General features: G+C 36.5%; 1 protein-coding gene across 2 annotated transcripts in view; it reads right to left on the reverse strand.

Annotated features, from left to right (window-relative positions):
* Nucleotides 1-3,897: 3,897 nt before the first annotated feature.
* The window catches only part of FAM83B (family with sequence similarity 83 member B), a 51,368-nt gene continuing 33,219 nt past the window's right edge, over nt 3,898-22,046 (reverse strand). For both annotated transcript variants that reach the window (XM_015859222.2, XM_015859224.2), the window contains exons 3-5: nt 21,750-21,914; nt 15,021-15,145; nt 3,898-13,102 (exon numbers count right to left, since the gene is read on the reverse strand). In XM_015859222.2, coding sequence (XP_015714708.1) covers nt 10,747-13,102; nt 15,021-15,145; nt 21,750-21,914 — 2,646 coding nt within the window. In that variant the 3' untranslated portion in view covers nt 3,898-10,746. The remainder of the gene's footprint in view (nt 13,103-15,020; nt 15,146-21,749; nt 21,915-22,046) is intronic.

Below are 22,046 nucleotides of genomic sequence, written 5' to 3' on the forward strand. Positions count from 1 at the left end.
TTAGAATAATTTCAAGGCCTGTATCCAAGTAATTGATGGCAACATTAAAGAGTGTTGGCTCTAAAATGGAGCCCTAAAGGACCCCACTAGCGACTAACTGCCAACTTAATGAAACTCCATTTACTATAACACTTTGAGCCTGACTCATTGCCAATGGTCACTGCACTATGTTTTTGTCGAGCTGCATGCTGGACATACTGTGAGAAACAGTATTGAATACTGCTGAAATCCAACATGACTGCATCACCTGGCTTCATTTAGTCAAATAGATGGGTAACCTTGTCATAAAAGGAGATTAAGGAGATTCGCTAAACATGACTTCCCACTCATGAACCTGTGTTGGCTGCAACCAATGACTATGTTGCCTTTCAGGTATTTTTCAATTTCACAATATCATCAGACAGCTCTTTGAGAATTCTGACATGAAATTCTTCCTAATATCCAGTCTGTCCTGTCCATGCGTACCATGAAGGAAGCATGACCACAACCCTCTCCATTTCCCTTCTTTGGGAAGATTTAGAGGGCAATGAAGTCACTCCTCAGACTCCTTTTCTGGAAGTTGAAAAGTAATGGAATTTCTCACACTGCATCCTTGCCAGTAACAGAAATCTCCCCAAGTTCTCAGTGGGCATTTGTCAACAAGAGCAAAGATTTCAGAACTGGTTCTTCTAACAATTTAACTTGATAGAGAGCAAGCCAGAATAAGATGCAGGTCATGTATCTCTCAATTTGAGCTTCACACCTAAATAAACACAATTATAAGGAGAACAGAAAAAAAAAATGTGTTTGTCCAGGAGCTGCCCTTCCAAATTTTGAGAAGCATTAGATACACCAGGTGAGGCAGCCCACTGGTTATGCAATGGGCACAATGAGCAGTGTGCTGGCAGACTGTCTCACCTCAGTGGTGCTCAGCAAGCAAAAATTCAGCCCTCTGTCATATAAACTGCAGAGGATTCTGTCTCCTCTAGCTTCTCTGAGATTTGTGTTTAAATTCCAAAGCCGGTGGTTTTAGTGCTGTATGGTAACCCATTCTTTACAATGTTTTTATTTGCCACATTATTTTGTTTGTCTCTTCAAACTGCTGCAAATGTGGTTTGCTGCTGACAAAGAATTAAAATATGTCAGTGCAGACTTGGCTGCTTTAAACAGATGTAGAGACTAATATATTTTTCTCACCTCGGATTCTTTTTCCAGTTTAATTAAGAGATTTATAGGGGTGTATTAAAGTATTATGATAATAAATACTTCATATTTTCTCTCACAAATAAAATAATTTCTCAAGAATTCAAGGCCATAATGATTCCTGCTTCTCAAGTAAGAGGAAAAAGGTTTTTAATTACTTCTGCACAATGCACTAAAATGTGCTTCATGGTATGCTTCTTGATGCAGACAGTTTGCAAGGTCATCTCTTCTGTGCTTCCTGTAATTCTGGAACCCAAGGCAGTCATGATGAATGGGCTTATTTAAAATTCAAAGGAAGAGGAATTATTAAGTAATAACAAGCATGAAGTAAGAGGATTTATTAAGTAATGATCTTGGTGAATTAAAAATTAAGATCATTATTATTTTCAAAAAGGAAACAAACGCATTTTTCCTGTTCAAACTTGTTTATTTCTATTTATTACTCAAACTTTCTAAGACTCACCATACGAAAAAGCCAATGACTTTTTTACTTCCTTTTGAAAATAATCTCTCCGAGTTCCAAAAAATGAGTAAATTTACTTTATTCTTTGAAAAGCAGCTCCCTCTGAAATGCACCCCTGGTTATTTCAGTTGACTGAAGGCATCACAATAACACAAAGAATTTTAAAGCCTTAAAGATGTTAGAAGTATTAATTTATCTCCCTGAGAAATCAGTAAGAGTTAAATATGATGTATCTTTTCAAGATACGCTTCTCTACGGATTATAAGGCATTTAGATGCACTGCTTAATCCCCACAGCTTCATTCAGTCTGCAGTGCACAGGTGCCAGCAGGAGAGGCACTGTGAGTAGGGTATGAGACACAGATGTGCCCTCTGGCTTATTCTCCTTTTTAGTATCTTTTACTCTCTGGCCACATCTATAGGGGAAGAAAAATAAGGACCAAGATGCTCCAGGAAAAAAAAAAAAAAAAATCAGTTCTGTTAATAATCTCTCCAAAGCTCAATACTATATTGTTTGCATGGTTTTATTACTTTAAGTCCGCATGCTGGACACAAAAGATCTAATAGGATATCTAGTTTAAAAGAGCCAGTTTGTGGGATATCTGTTCTTGAAATCTGTAGAGGGAGGTACAATTCTCTTGTGTCTTACTTCTTCCAAAAAGTGAGAAGGATGCTCTTTTCAATCTAATTATTTGTCATCTTGTCATTAAAAGCTTTTTAAATCCTGATCACTGAAAGTATCAGAGGATGATGGCATGGTCTCCTAAACCACATCAGAGAGGTTCCGCTGTGAGCTGTTCGAGTGAAATGAGCATTTCTCCAGGAAACTGTCCCCTCTACTAAGGATTTGCAGTACACAGACCATCTTAGCCTAGGGTGAGTTTCAGAGATTAGAAAACTGCTGTTTACTTAAGTATTAGGTGACTGATGGAGTATATTGTCCTCCTAAAGCCTTTTATCTGAGGTATGAGAACAGAATCTAGTAACATGTTTCTAATCTACCTAATTTGTTTTTCTTCCAGTTCTTTATGTACTTTCCTCCAAATCCTTGTGCTGCTCAGAAGAGGAAGAACAAAGGATAAATATCTTGAGGTATGACAATCAGAACTTCTCTGGCTGATGTGCTTATTAGTGTGCAAAGCTCCAGTACAGCAGCCATATACTGATTGCTGTAGCACTTTTAGTTAGAAGAAACCCTCATTAATTGTTTCTGAGAACACCCTGACCACAGCCACAGGCTGCCTCATTGACGAGTCTGTTTACATACCTCAGCAAAGCTGTCCCACCTTGAAAAACACTGAGATACTTTTACTTTGAGGGAAAAAATCAAAGACAATTGTGAAGACCGTGGCTGACGAGCTTGAAACTGTGCGTTATGGATGGAGTAATGTTTAATCTCTTTTATAACTGAAGTGATATACCCTAAATAATTAAATGCTTTGTTTTTTTTTCAGTGTTTCTCTAGTGAAATGCTGCTGAGAGCGCTGCTGGTAGGGTAAGGTTAGGTTGGGCATAAGAGAGAAAAGCAGGAAGGAAAGAAGAAATGAGAATTATAATGAATTATTGTAGGTGGGGCCAGAGAAAAGCCCTGAGCTCAATTAAGTGAAATGAATTGTACTTCTATTTCTATGTAAGTTCCTGTATAAGCTGGACACACTGTATTATGCATACATGTACATTCATGTGTGCCTGCATAAACATCAGCACAACCCTACCCACTGCACAGAGTAACCTTCTCACTCTTAGGTAACCTTCATTTTTTCACGTTTCACTTGCTCCCTTCCTCTTCATTTCCTTCCTTCATTAAGTCTACATACAGACTGTAAGCTTTTCCGAAAGGTTACTGGTTCCTACTTGTTTTCCAAAGGAAGCAAACATATATTCATGACAGAAAATCAATTTGTCATTAGCCATTCAGTAGTAGCATGCACTCATGCATAGAGAAGCTGCTGGAAGCTAATTCTTTTAAACAGTGCGATGGAAGTGATTTTCAATAGTTTTTACAAGGCAAACCATGAGGAATACAGATTTCTGAGGGATATTTCATGTAAATAGGAAACAGGAAATTAAGGCAGAGGTGGAAGTAGGAAACAGAAAAGAACCTGATGCTGCCACATGCAGCCTTGAAACCTCCATTTACAACACTGCTCCATGTATCTGACGTCAATGGCTTTTGGAAAAATACTCTAAATTTTGAAATGAAAAATGTTGATAACAATTTGAGCCAGTGAAAAAAAGAGCAGAGGAATGAGCTGAGCTTTAAAAGAAACATTTTATTTGGTAAAAAATAAAAGTAATAAATTATTTCAAGACATTTTTTGGGTTTGTATCTGTACACATACAGTATATCCGTAACATAGTTGCTATGTAATCTGGGAACTCCATCTGAAGAAACAACCGATTTACATATCAAGTATCAATTTTAAATGAGAACAGCACAATCGATTGCTGTAAGTACTGGAGCCAACTTGTCAGCATTAAAACCACCTTGATGGAAGTCCTTTTCTTTCCCCTCAGAAATTACTCAGAAAGACCTATTTCAAGTTTGATGTGTTTGTAGCACTCCTCATGGTTGTTTTGCATCCTCTTGATCAGCGTTCCTCAGCTTTTATTATTATTCAGTGACTGCAATATTGAAATACAGCTTCCATTTTCAACTAGTAAAATTCACATTATGAATGTGCACTTTTATGACTCTTCTGATTTGACTTGCTTCCATTGCTCTGTGTGGAAATATATGCTAAAGACTTTTTGTTTGGCTTTGTTCTGCTTTTAATAATCTGAATTCAGTTCCATGACACCTTTTGAAATCATGTGGATCAGCAGGAATCCACAGAACCTGCTCTCAGAAAAGCAATCCAGACCCTGAAGCCAAGAACAATATTCTCATACTGGCATAAATGAGATGTTGAAGAAATATGCCAGACATGATATCAAAATGCAGTGTTAACATGGGTAAAATTAGATGTGGCCCAAAGAAAATAACTCATTTAAGAACAGATAAATCATATACTCAACAGTTTCCCAAAATACGTCAGCTAGGATTACACTGAGATTTTTACACCAGTATTTAGCAAAACACATATAGCCATGGCTGGTGTAATGTTTTATCCCAGGAGGATTTAAACTGTCACAGAATCATAGAATCATTTGAGTTGGAAGGGAATGTTAAAGGTCATCAAGTCCAACTTAGGCTCAAAGTGTGCCTTCTTTAGGTAGTTTCATGTTAGATATAAGGAAAAAATAATAAAAAGAGTGGTGAGACACTGGAACAGGTTGCCTAATGATGTGGTTGATGCCCTGACACTGGAGACTTTCAAAGTGAGGCTGGATAAGGCCATGGGCAGCCTGATCTAGCTGTGGTGTCCCTATTCATTGCAGGGGAGTTGGACTAGATGGACCTCAGAGGTTCCTTCCATCTCTAAGGATTCCGTGGTTCTTTGATTCTGCAAACTCCCTTGCAATGAACAGGGACATCCACACCTAAATCAGGTTGTTCAGAGCCTGGTCCTAGTACTATCCTCCTGTTTTAAAGTTAAGTGGGAGTTTAATGCTTCACTGGATAGGTTTTTTCTGGGTATTATTCATGGTCTTGGGAAATTGAGGACAACTAGTCTGCATCGTGAGCAGGCTGATTGCTAAATGAGGCAAGAATAGACAATGTACAACAAACAAGTAAGAGTCCTGTGTTTGAATGCTAATAAATGAGTTGCATTCATTTCTCAAACATAATGAAATATTGCTAGTGGTGCTAAGTCTTTATAATAATGACACTTGGATTGTCCTCAGTTCTCTACTTCATAGAAACAAGAAGTAGTTTTTTTCCAGCTGTATTTACACATAGAAGCAACACTATCAAAATAAACATGGATCGTGAGCCTCTTTCTCCCCAGAAATCTTTTGTGCTTGTCCATGAATTTTTCAGTTAGCATAACACATCTGATGGGAGAAAGGTGCACAGTCTTCATAGAATACATCAGCTTCTTCTGAAGAGATATCCAGAGATCTTCCAGAAAAATACAAAGGTGTTTTCAAGATGTACAAAACCTTGATTTGGTAGCATAGGACCACAAATCCTCCTAGATTTTCAAAAATAGGACTTACTTTTTGCTTTAGCATTGCAATGTATGAAAATTGCTTTTAAATACTGACCAGGAGGATATTGCTAGAATCCAGAAGTGCATTAAGCAAAACTTAACAAGTCAATGTCATTAAAATGAAAACCACCAGCTTTGCCTTAGAGCAATGTAGCTCTATTCCGTGCTGTTCAAAAGCACGTGGTTTCTTCCATCCCATTTCAAGTTGTCAGAACGTGCAACATTTCTTTGGCACTGTGTTCAAATGTGAAAAAAAAAAGGAGACCAAACTGAAACTCCTTGTTAAGGGTTGGAAACAAAAATGTAATAGTCTACAAAAAGGTACTAAGACATCTGTAAGCACCTGTATGAAATTAAGAATGAAATGGCAAGATGGCATTTGAGCAGTGCAGACTTTTCTCATCACTGGGGTGCCAATGGAGTATGTATTCATGCAACTTAACACAAAATTGGAGAGTCAGATCTCATGTACCAATGAACTGCAGACTTATGTTGTTCTAATTCTTCTGCTTAAATCAAAATAAAGTTTAAAAAAAAACAAAAACAACAGCAAACCACAAATATTGTACTGTGCAGTGCAACACTGATCTGGGGAATAAGTTCTTACTGATCTCTGTTCATTACACCGTTGTACAGGCACTTGTGGTTGTACAGTTTATGTCAAGAAAGAGCAAGGAAAGAAGTGCTACAAATGAGGAAACTACATATTTATCGTACAGCGTAGTGGAGCCATTGTAAATTTTATTTTTACATTGTCTTTCCACAGATTTGGGGATTTTTTTTCTTATGACTTCTTTTATAAGCCACAGCATTCCCTTATATATTCCAGAAAGCCAAAAATGATCAAACACAGTTTTTCTCTGAATGGTATCGCTCTTGTACCTATCGGTGCACAAATGTCTATTACCCGATAAGCTTTCTTTCTGTCAAGGTTTCTAACAAAAAATATTACCCTTGTGAATTAGACAGCCGGAAATCCAATTTGTCTTCATTTTTATTTACACAAAGTTCATATTCGTTAGTGTGAATAGAGTGCAGTGCAAGCTCATTAATAAAATAACCAATGTTTTGCAGTCCAAGAGGCAGAAAAACTGTTTACTACAAGGCTGAAGAAATGAAGCAATTAATTCACTGGGTATTATGATCATATGCTGAGGTGGTTTATTTACAACACATATTGAATTTGCGCTGTATGAGGGGTCTGTATTTCCTGTATGCTCTGCCTTGTGCTGCTCATGGGGCTCCCGAGGGCCACATTCAGTACTGTGTAACTCTAATCATCTGGATCTGAGTTTTATCTAATGTGAAAATGACACATCATTTTTTAGTGCGTTTCACAACTCCCAAACCATTTGGCCAAATGACCGTCATGCACAGCAATACCTATTACTTCAGAGCCTTGCAAAACTGGGAGTACAGTGGGTGTGTGCAGGATGTAGCAAACCTGCAATGTGTAAAGCACATTTAGGACACACTGAACAAAGTGCATTTCCTTGGGAAGAGCAGAAAGATCAAGACAAGGTTGGGGAAAAGGAAGTTCAAAAATATAAGCACTATTCCTCCTTTCAAAAAGACACAGACTTTATTGATGCAAAGAGCACATGCATTTTTTCCACACTTATCTATTTTGTGGAACAGGTTGAATCCTCCACAGATAGGAGGCAAATCAGACACAAGCAGCTGAACACTGTTTTCCCACTTGTAACACACAATTTCAGTGGTAACACCAAGGCAGTTGGTCCCTGCCTCACCTGCCCTGGAGCCCCACCAGGGGCTCTTTCATCTCTAAAGCTGCAGGCAGGGCAATGAGCTGCTGCTCCGACAGTGCCAGGGTCACGTGCCTTCCAAGCAGCTTTCTGTTGCACCTCTAAAATAGTGGCATCAGTACATTATGTGTCTGATCCAACTTTCACTGAAGCCAGTGGTGATAATGTTCATTCAGTTCAATTAATCTTGGATCAGGCCTCAATGCAGGGTCTCTGAGGAGATACATGGAAATGAAAAAGAAAATTCTACTGTGATTAATTTTTTGCATTATTAAGCATATGAGCAGGCTCTTCACTGAAGGCACTTAATCTTCTGTGTATAAATACAGAATGGAACTATTTATCTAATATGGGTGACTTGGTAAATTAAAATACCTGCTTTCTCAGGACTCTCTAATGAGCAATCCACTCTGGAAATACAGAAAAAAAAATAAATCAAAATATGTTTCCCACATTCTACTATAAAATGCAAAGAACTGTCACTTCAAAACTTGCCAGATGGCCCTTTTTCTCTCTCTCTCGATTCCTTCCCAAATCTAGTATTACTTACAAATGTATGTCTGAGCTTATGAGTATGAGGAAAAACTCAATATTTTCCCTAAACTTATCTACACCGTAAGCTCTGATAGCACCTTAGCTTACTTCTTTTGCTGTACATTTAATTCAGGCACCATTCTAACATTCTGCCTTGCTAACATGTGGTAAGACTTACAAATAAGTGTAGTGCTGAAATGCTGTTGGCCGAGTAGCTGGGTAAATAATTTGCGCCTATGTTGAAAGTACGCACATAATACTAAGGAGATACATCTTGCCTTGGGATCTGGGCCTGAAATTGCTGCTTCTGACAGGCCTTTTGGGAAACATATCTGCTAAGGCATTTTAGCACGGAGTGATCAAGTGGCCAGTGTTCATTAAGAGATTCATAGTCTTTTCTATCCCAGATAAATCATAGGTAAAGGGGAGATTGAAACTTTCAGCAGAGGATTGAGACACAAGACCCTTAAAAATAAATACCATCCCCACAGCGAAACAGTAATCACTATAATGCATCAACCCTGTAAGTTTGCCTGAGAAACAGTTTGAATGAAAAGCTTGCATTGCTTCACTGAAATCACTGCCAATAGCTACAGCAAGTTCATGGGTCCAGGGCAGATTCTTAATGATGAGATTTCCATTTAAAATCTCCTCTCAGCACCACAGGTAGCACAGACAAACGAACTCAATTGAGCTGGTGCATGAAATGCCTTTTTGATATTTGTAAAGGACAAAGCCACCACCTCCACAGTAGGACTCTAGCATGGAATGCTGTAGGACCTTTTAGATCTAAGAGTGAAACTGTCTCATAAAACAGGCTCCTGAAACACGAAGACCCTGCATAAGGGACATTAAGCTTTCAGCAATGAAGTTTCCCAAATTTTTATTGTTGAAAATTTACAATATTGCCTAAAGCCCAAAAATTCGGTGTTGCCCAGTGCCTGCTGCAGGCACAGTTTTTCCTAAAAAAGCATTTTTCATGATCCCACTGGAGCTTATTTCTTAGTAGTTGCTCTCAAAACATGCCTAAGACATATCCAAAGAAGAGGCAGGAGTGCTAGCAAGGCAAGGATTTGAATATGCCTTTCCAAAATGATGACTGCCATAATCAGAGAAATGTCCATTTCCTTGTCTTCAGCCCTCTTATTATGTAATTATGTAAAGTGTGGAAGAACAGCTCTACAGAATTCAAATGGAACAAGACTGTCCCAAAGCATCTTGCAGCTAAATGGTTACGGGTGTTCTGCTAAAAGAAAAAGCCCACACCAAGGAGGGCCATGAGATGGTGGATGCTATGCCTACAAGCCGCAGGTAAGAAGTGGACGCCATGCTGCAAACACACCACATCCCTGTGTTTTTCTGTATGCACTGATCTGCCATAAGCACTTAGTATCAAGAAAATACTTATGACTGAGATACTGAGAGCCTGAATGAAGTCATATCTCCTTAGATTGTACCTAGGTGCCTGGATACCTTCATTAATGTTAAACAATTGCTGCTAGCACCCTTTATTGATACTTTCTTCAGGAGAGGTGTCATACTGCTTGATGTGGTGCCTTTCATCAGTCCCATTTTTAAATGTCTAATTGCTCCTGGTCTTCTGAGGTCTTCTATCCTGACATAAAACAATAGAGCATGGAATATTCAAGTATTGTAGTGTTGAGCGTACAACCTCCCTCACATGCCTGGTCTAAGCACTTGCAACCTTATTATAAAAAAATAGGCTATTAAAGGCAGAGTTGCACATAATCTGGCAACACTTTAAACAGACTGTTGCATATGAAACTCTAAGACTTACCTGAGACGTGGAAATCCACTTTTTTTTTTTTTTCACGGAAACAATAGAAAAATCTAGCAAAAGACTATTTTTAGAATACATTACAGAATACTGGCATGTTATACAAAAGTAATTAACTCATTGAAATCTAAACCAGTTAAAAGTTCTTTTGAAGGCACCTTCTTTATAAACTGTTGGGTTGGTGTTTGTTTTTTTTTTTGTTTTGTTTCCTTTTTCTTTTTTGTTAACATTCATCCTACATTCACATTTTAGCCATGTAAACAAGTCTGTGAAAGCTCAGATTAAGGTCACTTTAAGACATGTGCCAAATAGTTCAGAAAATGCATTAAATGGAAAATTCAATGAAGTAAGATCCATCTGCTGCCTAAACAGCTCGATATGGTGCTAGGGGGTAAATTATTACCAAGATGGAATCTATAAGAGGGTTTAAAAATGAGTTTAAAGATAAGTAACATGCAATGCATTAACATCTGTGTTTATCATTTGAAAACGTACATAAACGCTGAAAAGACACAAGCCGCTATTCCTAGTGCTATTCTATTTTTAAATGGAATATCTTTGGAAACAGTATTACTTGAAGTTTAAAAACACTCTCCATATTTCTTTCCCCCCACAGGAAATCTTACAAGATGCTAGCGCATACTTTCTTCACAAAGAAAATGTATAAAAGTAATCTTACAATATAAACACTATAAACAAATCCCTTGAGACGTTTTCTGGACACAGAATTTCTGTAAAGACTGAAGTATAATAACTCTAAGATAATTATGTAAAAATATGTACACTCATTCAAATGTCCTCGATTCTGAAGAAAACTAAGTTCTACAAAGTCGTTCATCAGTCTCATCCAGCTAGGAATGTACAGCTTTGCTACTCTTGTTGTATTCCAACAACAGCAACAGAAGTTTTATTTGTTTTTGTGTAGAAAGTTCCCAAATTTCTGCATAAATCCTCTCAGTTTATTTTCATTAGGCTGAAATGGATGATAAGCAGTTGAGTCGTAGCTGACCAGGTGATTACTCCTGCCATAGTTATTCCCTAAGGTCTTGTTTTTCATATCTGAGAGATGTGAACTGCTATTTAGTGTATTTCCTGCAAGTTGACTAGCATTTTCCATCTTATAGAATGGCTCAAAGCGACTATAAACACGCCTTTCACTTGAACGAGATCTGAGATCCTCTTGATGTTTTGAGCTTGCCAGTTGCGGAGTCATTGAAGTTGCTCTTTGTAGAGCACAAACAGGGGCGCTTTCAGGAGCAGCGTTTGTGGTAGTTTCCTTTACATCTTGATACTGAATCTGTTCCGTATTAAATCTTGGGGTAGATGCATCTCCTGCAGTTTCTATGAATTTAGTTTCAAGAGGGCACAAGACAGGACACTTTTTACTACTTTCATCAGATGGAGGTTTTTGAGGTTTTGGTGACTTTGGAGACTTTGGAGACTTTGATGGGCTCGAAGTGACATCTTCTTTACTTCTGTTCAAGCTGCCTTGTGAATTTGATGTGTTCCTCTTTCTCCTTGGGGAAGAATCCGTCTTATTCTCAGAGATTTTTGGTTTTTGATTCTCTTCTTCAGAAACTAAAGTGTCAGAACTACTACACATTCTGTAAAAGGCAGGACCTTTGTTTTTTACCAAGATATCCTTCTTGTCTGGTGTGAGATTAAGAAGTGACCGTAACTTTTGGGATCCTTTCTTTAGAAAACTTGGGGAACTCTTATTTTCTTTCTTTGATGTGCAATCCTTACCAGACTCCTCTTTGATAGCTTCAGCAAGAACTGCCATGGAGATTGCCTTGGTAGCAGTAGGGCCTTTCAGCTCTCCTTTGAGGTTCTTTTCCTCCTGTGGCGAATGGTTGGCCATACTATGCATACTTTTAGAGCTCTTTAGTGTATCTTCTGGAATTTTTGGACTAACTGGCTGCTTAAGCCTATTCCTAGTCAATGTGCTGTAAACGTAACTGGACGTGTGTTTATCGGCATGAGGGTCTAATATAGACTTTGAGTTGAACATGGGAAAACTTCTTCTTTTAAGGATATTTTCATTTTGAAGATTTTTCATGTTTTCTGCATGTTTTTCTGCACTGAGCACTGTGTATAAATAGACAGATGGGTCCCCTACTGCATCTGAATTTGCAATAGGCGTACTGTTTTCTGCCACTTGAATTTTGTGGTTTTTGGGTGCCTCTGATTTAGACAAGGCATTTGTGCTAAGCTCTTCTGAAGTATTATCTGTTCCATTTTCCAAACTTGGTGCATGATTAGATGTCCCTTTAGGTGTCGCACTTCCCTCTGACCCAATTATAGTTGAATTTGAAGAACTTGCACAGCTGCTTACCTCCTGTTGTTCAGGTAAAGTTGGCTGAAACACTATTGATGATCGTAAACGAGAATGGGAGTACAGGGCATGAGCTTTAATATTTTCAGTTGTGTCATAGCCATCATATCTGTCACCCAAGGCTGATCCATTAGACTCTACTGGATAATCAGATTGGTCATTTAAATATGACTTAATTCGCCAGTTACGTAGGAATGATTTTGTTGTGTGTTCGAGTGTTGGCATCCTTTGCTGCAGATGGCGGATTTGATTATCTGTCCCATTAAAAGACCTCCGTACAATCGAATTTCTTTCTGCAAGATTTACCTTCGGTCGTGAAAACTGATCAGCAAAACTTTGTTGGGGTGTATTGTAGTTATTTGCATATCCTCCTCTCAATGAAGATACAATACTAAGGCTATCAGATGGCATTTTCCAAGTATTTGTTGGATTATTGGCTCTATTAATAGCTCTGTTGAGCAGTAGGTAAGGTGTCCTTTCTGGCTTCTCCCCAGCATAACTATGTCTCTTCCAGTGCTCATTTTTTTCACTAGGTTGATACTGCTGGATAGAATTCTGAATATTGAAACTTGGATGAAATGGTTGTTTATTAAAAGATTGATTTCTCAAGCCAAATTTATCTATTTCATTTACTGCAAATCGTCCACGAGCTTTCAAATAAACAGGATCTAACTTGTGAATCTTGTCCTGTCTACCAAAAAGATTTCTTTGGCTAGAAACTGAAGCTAAGGAAGACACTGAGTGTTGGTACGTGTCATTATCCCAGAGTGTCCTGCGGCTGTTTACCCGCACTAATTCTGGGGCAAATGAACTAGGAACAGAAGAACGGGCATATAGTGTCCTGAACTCTTCATCAAAGGATTCAACCAGCTGTCCTGTTATAACTTGAACCATACTGAGGTTGGTTTTTTCAAAAGACCACATAAAGCTGAAAGAAAAAGAAATGACTATTAAAAACAGTTCTTTTGAACTAATATATATCACTGGTCCTTGAAAAAAAAATAAAAAAAGAAATCAAATAGACGTGGATTTAGTGAATAAAGAAATTGGGAGTAGGATTCATGCAATTTGCTTTTAGAGGATCTAATCTGATACAACTTGAACTCAGTGGGAGACTTCCACTGCTTTCAGCAGGAGCAGAAATAACTACTTAAACAGTCTTACAAATAGTGGATATTGCAAAAAGTATTCACAAGTGCAGAGCACTAGAACAGAAATACCTAATGGTGCAAAATTACCTCCACAAAGACTAAGCCAGAATTGACCATTAGTGTCAGAGAACACTAATGTATGGTTATGTGTTGAAACAAACTGCATTTAAAATAATACATTAAACTGTATGGTCTGAATGGTCTGAATATACTTCATTTTGAACATCTTCTCAAAAAGATGCACCTCAAAATTGTCAGAAAGTTTCATGTTCTAGCATGCACATGAGATTGAATATTAACATTTCTATTAAGTGCAACATAAAATATCCTGATGAAATGAGTTTTCTTTCTTTCAGTTGTGCACAGAAAAGCTGAACCATGCTTAAATCTAACAAGCTATGGCTACTTTATAGCTATAATATGAGATAAAATACATTAACACCTACATTAAGAATGCTTCAGTAAGCCTAATATCATGGTGTTGAAAGCATGCAGTTTGTAGACTACAGCAAATAAAAAACATCTGTCCCATGATCCTAATCTAATGCCAAAAATAATTGGGAAAAAAAAAAAGTTAAATGAAAGCAATAAACTTGTTCTATTTGCATTTCCTGCTTGTGAGGAAGATGATTTGTTGCATTCGTGTAAATAGCTTGCTGATTTAATTTTATTTGCTAGTTTTGAATTTTTTTGGGGGGGAATAGTGTGATGAGCTTAAACAAAATTATGATACATATTTATTTTTCTCTTTAAGTTTCACAGAAGTCCATATTGAGAACAGTATATTTTGTAATATTTGTTAAAAAAAAAAAAAAAAGTTCAGAGAGCAAGAATTCAGAAATACTCATATTTTTTGCTATATATCACTGAATTCTTTTTCAAAGAAAGCTTACTTTCTACAGAAACTGGTGATTCCAGCCTCTGTGCTAGGTCTTAAAGTCACGCTATTTTTCAAAAGAAATGAGAAAACCTATCACATTCTCACAGACTCTAAGAATGCGTGTAGATGTCAAAGCAGACAGACTCTCTCTGGACTCTCTTATACTGACTCATTTATGAACTTCTGACTTATCTCACTACCATTTACACATATCAATCTAAATTAGACGCTGTTTGAGTCTCAGAGGAAATAAAGAGACAGATTTTCAAAAGTTTACAGTAGTTGAAATATAGAAAAATCAGTGGGTACATGTATCAGTCACCCAGGCACTAGGCTGGCAGAAATTAATTCAGTAGGCCAAAAGAAAGAAGTGAACCATGAAGAAAAATAATCTGTGAGATAAAACTGGTACTGCTTTAACTTTTTTCCAACTCTGCAAAGCTGTAAATTCTTCTGACTTCTGCTTTGCAAGAATATATCAGAATTCAAACAGAAAGTAGAATAATAAAACATATCCTAATATAGACTGCACAGGAACATGATTTAGCAGAAGGCTGTTAGTTAGGGTAGTATGTTTAGGCCACGGTTGGGCTCAGTGATCTTTAAAATCTTTTCCATCCTGAGCGATTCTATGATTCTATGATTCTATGCCAACTTATCTTGGACAATTCTGAATTTGACCATGATATAATACAGAGTGCCATAGAGTCGGTCTATAATTTTAAATTAGTAAGATTGCCACAAGGAAAAAGTATCCAGTAAGTGAAATACTTAGATGACAGGTAATCTATGAGCACCTCAGTGACAGATCTTACCTGTAAGAACCATATAAAACTTTCTTACAGTCAACCAGAAGAAATTTTTGTTCCATTTTTCCATGGAATTTTGCTCCCGTTTTAGAATAGTAATCTTGTCCTTTTACTGTCCGCACCCTCATGTTCTGGAAAACATAATTGAAATACTTTAATTGATACATTGTATTTGACATTTAGCATATAGGGCTTTGAAAATCAGAGGTACAGTAGAAGAGTTACATTATCACATATCACTAAGCACCACAGGACAGTAAACTTTGATCGAACCTGTCCCCTGGAAAGGCAAAATGGCAAGTCATCCCTTTGTCTTAAAGAATGATGAGATTTCCTGGGCCATGCAAATTCCCCTATATGCCATAGAATTCACTCTCAGAAATGAGGTTCCAGTACAAGAAGTCTTTGACAAGAGAAAGAGATTTTGTACTCAAAATGTATCTTTTCAGCATCTGATTTCCAAGCATCTCTGATAGTTAAAGCATCACTATCACTTACTTTGATTGAACAGGACTGCTCTATCTATAAACACAGGCATCCCACTTTGTGGGATGAAATAGTGGACCATAATAAGACTTCTGAAGACAAATGAGTAGCTTGCTTCTTGTGACTACTGATTGACTGTAAAGGTTCAATTCTGACCCACATTTTGACGTTATAAGGCGAGGCTGAAAATCACAGCAGAAGTGTGCTCTGTGAAGGTTAGGTACAGGAAACTGATTAAATCTATTCATGAAGCAAAATGGATCAGACCATGAACTGTGTAAACTCAGGCTATAGCAGTTTTAAAGACAGTATGAACAATAATCCAGTGAACTTTTCCCAAACAGAAAAAAAATAGGAGAAAATACAAATGAAATGACAGACATTTTGAAATAACACGTGCTTGCTAAATCCCTCTATACTGTCTTGTTTCCACCTTAAAATTCTTAAAGATAATTAAAAAAAGTTACACATAAAAACTGATGAGTTGGTAAATTACAGTTTGACTTTATGGTTCTTTAAATATCGTTAGTTTTTATTTAGCTTTCTTTTCTCAAGGTATTTAAACAAACAAACAAACAAAAAAACATTTAAAAATGTATTTTTGCATTACAAATTTGCTAGAAACACAAGTGCTGTAAAACCTAGTAGTTATTTGGGCTCAGTTAAAATAAATGTGAATGCTCAGATTATTTTGAGAAACAGTTAAAAAAAGATCAATAAGAATCTAGTATGCATTATTTCAGGGGATGTTAACATTATTAATTGTCTCTTTGCATCTCTAACTGCTAATCACCTTTGATTATCTAGCATGGTGTCCTTTGTTATCACAACATTGACTTTCAACTTGGTATCTAAAAGAACGCCAATTTTCCCATTTTTCTAGAACTGTTTTGCTGAATTTTGAACAAACCAATTCCAGCAAAGAAAATTATTCATTCCCCACCAGCTACTTTAGCAGAAACTAGAAGTAATTAAACAACAACAACAAAAAAACCTTTTACTTTGAAAGTCAAATAGTGAACAAATAGTAATTACTTAAAAAATAAAAGAAAATAATGGAGTTTGCCCCATTATGAAGATTATCAACAATTGCTAACCTTTATTTAATGTAAATCAAAATGTGTCATTTAAAATCTGAATAAACTTCATAAAAACTGCATTAACTTCAATGCTAAGCATTTAAATTAATTTGATATATTATTTATGTCATAAGTGGAAGGCCACTTGAGATTCAGCTTATATATTTTCAAATAAGTGTAACAGAAAGCACAAATATAATGACATGCCAGTTGAATCTATCAAGTTTTTCTGAGATAAGGCCCAAAAAGTATTGGACAGAATATCACTGGGGAATCTGGAATGCTGTGGGCACAAGCAAAGGTAAGGGCTTGCAAGTTATCATACTGCATAAAAATCCCTTTGCCTTAAGTAATCATAAGTTAAAATACAGCCTCAAGTATGCTCTAAATCCTCTAAAAAATTATTATAATATATATATTTCACTGGTTTTTTTTTTTGTTGTTGTTTTTTTTTTAACATCTTAGTGACTGTTTTCTCTGCTATCCTGTTTTCCTTCTCCAATATTATTGCTTCTGCAGCATTTCTATCTTGCTCCCTTAATCCTGCCAACTCTTTCTGTGTCTCAGAATGTCATCCAGGAAAAGATGGGAACATGGCACTACAAAGGCATGTGCCAGAGATCACGCTCACTGTTCTTATGTAACACTTCCTCCACAACTCATCTGGCATCTTTCAAGCCCTCTAATTAGCTGCCAAGAATGCATCCTTTGAATAACCTCCAAAAATAAATAAAATATTTGAGAACATTAAGGAACTATGTGCTCTACTTAAGAGCACTAGCAGCAAATATACATATAATTGAATTGCTAGCCCTACTTTGTATGAAATGCTGGAATTCTCCTTCAAATGGTAAGTCTGTCTGGTCCTGTAAACCCCTAAGCCAAACCCAGGATCTTCTCCCCCCTACAAGAGCAGGTTGTAGTGTTGTGTTCCCAGTGTTTAAAATATTCAGTGTTTGTCTCTCTGTGCTGTAGTTTAAGGATGGCTATCAGGGTTATTCAAATAAATGACACACAGGTGATGAAGAGGAAACAAGCTCTTGCCTTCTCTTTACGCATAACTACTTTCCCAGGGAGAACCACACAACCACGACTTAAAATTCAGACTCATAATTTAAAATGATATATAATTATTCAGTAAAAATTCTCCAGTGTGATAGATAAGTACAGTGAGTATACTGGTCTCAAACATTTCACTTCAGCATTTTTTATTTGTAGAATCTGTTTTTATCAGTATTCAATTATTCATCCTGTACTTGCTGACAAGAATATGCATGAAGAAGGTAAAAGATGTCTATCTAATAGTTAGCCCAGCAGTTTTACAGAAGAAGAATATTTTTCACCATTAGTGATGTGATGTTCTTACTAAGAGTTAGCACTTGCTGTACAAATGCTAAGTAGCTTTCCAGCTAGGTTCTGCTGTAACTTTCAAGCTGATTCAGTGACCACTGAAGTCAAATTACCAATGACTTCTGACTGAAGTTTGGTCCTATGGACAAAATATTGCTGATATAAAGCTGAGCTGTGCATTCCTTTTTAATAACCAAATCTGACTCAGATCTGGAAGTAACAGATAACTTTTGATGATTTTGATAAAACTCATAAGAACTAATGGACTGCAGTCAGCTCTCATGAACAGTTTTTCCCGTGCATTTAAGCATATATACTTGGAGGTAGATCTCACAAAAGAAAAAAATCTATTCATTAATGTTTTTACTTTCTCATTTCCCCAATTCATTAAAAAATACTGAGAAGAGTATCACAGCATAAACAGTTCCTGTCAAATTTCTTGCAATATTCTCCTTTAGCAAGATGACTCTTCATTATTTCCAGAGAAGTAAATTTCTGTTCAATGTAGAGGCTTTGCCACATGCCATGACTCATATTAAGATTGGATATTATGAAAAAGTTCTTCTCAGAAAGAGTGGTGAAGCACTGGAACAGGCTGCCCAGGGAGGTGGTGGAATCAGTGTCACTGGAGGTTTCCAAGAAACATGTAGATGTGGCACTGAGGGCCATGGTTAGTGGGCATGGTAGTGATGGATTTATGGTTGGACTAAGACAATCTTAGAGGACTTTTCCAACCTTAGTGATTCAATGATTTCATTATTTCATATCAGATAAAAAAACTAAACTCTGACATCTGCTGAAGAGCTTGGTTGACTTCTTGGGCATTAATCAACATTTTCTACATTCTACATTGTTTGCAATCCAAACCCTTACGCATCCTGGTGATATTGAGGATTGTCCTCTCTGATGTGTTTCACAGTGCAAATTTACTTATTTCCTAGTTTGCTGCAGCACTTGACAGCAGCAGAAATAAACAACAAACTTCAGAAAAAAAATAGCAATTAGGTTTTGAAAAATCATTTGAAAAAAGTCAGGATCTGTATGGACTTTACAATATTCTATGCAAAGGAACTGCTGACTGAACAAGTCGATCTGGTGACAAAGTTAATCAAAAGAAGTTTAGACAGAGATGAGAAAGAAAGAGAAATACATCAGCTAATGGGGAAAAAATGTAAGACAGTCAGGAAACAGAAAAGTTAAACTGAAAGTGAGGAAATAGGAGAGTACAAGAAAGCCATTATCTATTCGAGATGAGCCACTGATGGAGATAAAGTAAATATTAAGTAGAAATCAATCCACAAGAAGAATTCCACTAGAGACTGGAAAAGCTCTTAGTAAATTCCCGTTTTATGTCCTCTATACAGAATTCACATAACAATCACATAATACATAGTCTATTTTTTTTTCCAGTTATATCTTTCAAAAAAAGACAGAAATATGTGCTGATATGCATTCACGCCACAGATGAATAAAACTGTCTGCACAGACATTTAGTGTAGATTTATGAATGAATCCTTTTTTACATACAGAAGACTGAAATGTAAATCTGAATTCAAAAATACAACCTCTGTCTTTTTATTTTTTGCTCACTGAAGAGAAAAATAGCCAGTGTGGGCTTTGCTTAAGCTAGAAGAGCTTTAGAGAAGCCCTTCTATTGGAGAAGAAATCTGCCATACTCCTGCAAGACAGAATCAAACCATACCAGAGAATAAAAAGAACAATGTTCGTACTGTATCCTGAGGAAAAAAAAATATATTTTCACATCTCAGTCCTCTTATTGCTTTCAGTCTATAAAAGGGGAAGTCCAAAAGTACAAAAAGTTAAATATAGTTCATTTTTGTGAACACAGAGGCAATAAAAAAAAAAGGAGAAAGGGAGAAAACCTTGTCAAATAATTGGCTCTTTCATAGTCACCATCAGTTTCTCTTAATCTTCAAGGAAGAAAATGATTATTGCCAGAATAGTAGAATAGTAAGCTTTTATTCTCATGGGAACAGTCACTGGGAGTAGCACCTAGCTGAGGAGCTTGAAGACATTTATTACAAGCTAAACCTAGGACACAACAGGAAACCCAGGACTCAACAGGAAACCCAGGACACAACAGGATTGCTGGATCAATATTTAGTTCTTTGACATATAGTTTTCATTTGCTGATAAATCTCAAAGCATTCTAAATAAATCTTTCAATATGAAAGTGTTTGTCCCATTATTACACAACAGAAGCATATAAAACATAATCTCAGTAAAGAGGCCAAATCCAAACCTCTTATGACCTACTAAGCCAAACCAAATCCACACCTCTCCAACACACTAACCCATACCAAATCCATTCTAATGTACGTACAGAGTTCTTTCAATCACAGTATAAATGTCTGTTTAATTGTCTATAAAACCATTTTAGAAAGAAAATTAACTCATCCCCAAAAAGTTAAGCTTTAGAAACAGCTACAGAAATATACTACACAGAATAAATGTGAAAATGCATACTATGGTGTTTTTTAGAGATAGAACTTCAATTGCATGCTCCTAATTTCTTTTACACTAGGCAAATAAAAGTCACGCTATAGAAAAAAGTGTATGCCATGTTAGGAATCTCTATGGTATAGTACCTCAAGTTTCAGCATGTGTGACTATTGCTATATATTGACTTTATGGAGGCAATCACTACTAGCGTCTACAGATCAGCAAAATTTCTGACTTTTTCTTTTTAAAAACTGCCATAGCTTTGTGTATTAAGCCACCAGAGGGCAGTCTCACACACTCAAATGCCCCCCACAAGGAACAAGAACAGGAAGTGGTGTGGTAATGCTCTTTGTTTCTAAGTCCAGAGCAATATAGATTTGCTCCACAATTAAAGAAAATAAAAATGCCCCATTTATTCTCACAAACATGACATATCTCTATGTGTTTTATGGGCTGGATTTTTAAAATGCATGTTAGTATGCTTCTGTAATTCTTCTTCCAGGAGTAAGCATGGCCCAGTTAGTAGCAAAAACAAGGAATTGCAAATGGAGCTACAAACAGAAGTTCAGACAAGGAAATATCTACATCTTTGCAGAGAAGCTCTCTACTGTCCTTGGATCATCTTCAGAGCTATCTACAAAAGAGTAAACCTAGGAGTATTTATGAAGCGCTTACGAAGCGCTTACGTCAGTTCAGTGCAGCATATGGTTTTTATTCTACTTACGGTTAAGTAGCAGGGTGGTGTAAGCAATTGAATGAGAAATGTAAACATTAATCCTCTCCTGATTATCTTTCTTACAGGAGAAAGCTACATATCTAATTTATAAAAGTAAGCCTATTATATTGCATACTCCCTAAGACATGCTGTCAACAGCCACGACCATGAATATTTTCAGGAAAACATTACTAATATAGAATCCCAGGCTTTTTAAAGCATTTTAATACATAATCACATTACAAAAAATAAAGATAAAAAATGAAGTAAATGAAGTATATCATTTATTTTTCCTAACAATTTACATAAGCTTTATGACTTTATTTGCAGGTTAATTTAGCATAAAGGTTTTCCAAACCTGGAGTATTCCGACATACATAATAACACAAAAATGTTTTATAAATAATATGTTAAAAATCGTATTTTTCTATTAAATACATAACATATGAAAAAGATAGAAGTGTTTCTGAAGAGAATAACATTAATAGGGAAGGTTCTGCTGAAAGTTTTAACTATTTCTACTTCACAGCTAATTTGAAACAGCAGTATTTGATAATCACTTTTTGAATACTTTTCACTTTTCAGTAGGTTGCAAAGGAATGAGTCGTGAAGGTCCAAGTACAGGAACACAATAAGTCTTACCCTCAGCCTTTGAACTTGGCAGCCTTGTTTCTCCGTCATTTTCAGAAAGTGGCCAAAGTTTGACTCATCAAGCAGGAGATACACTGCAATCCCTCTAGTAGATGCCTCTACAATTTCTCTAAAGATATCCACATCTGTAAACATATCCATAACTATGGCAATGACCTGAATAAAAAAAAACAAAGACACAAATTATTGTTTTATATACATATAAAACTCTTCACTGAGATCTACCCTGTAAAACTAACACTAATACTATTCATGCATCAGTCAGCTCTGCTATTTTCCATGTGCTAC

Source organism: Coturnix japonica, chromosome 3, assembly GCF_001577835.2.
Source record: "Coturnix japonica isolate 7356 chromosome 3, Coturnix japonica 2.1, whole genome shotgun sequence".
Taxonomy (NCBI): Eukaryota; Metazoa; Chordata; class Aves; order Galliformes; family Phasianidae; genus Coturnix; species Coturnix japonica.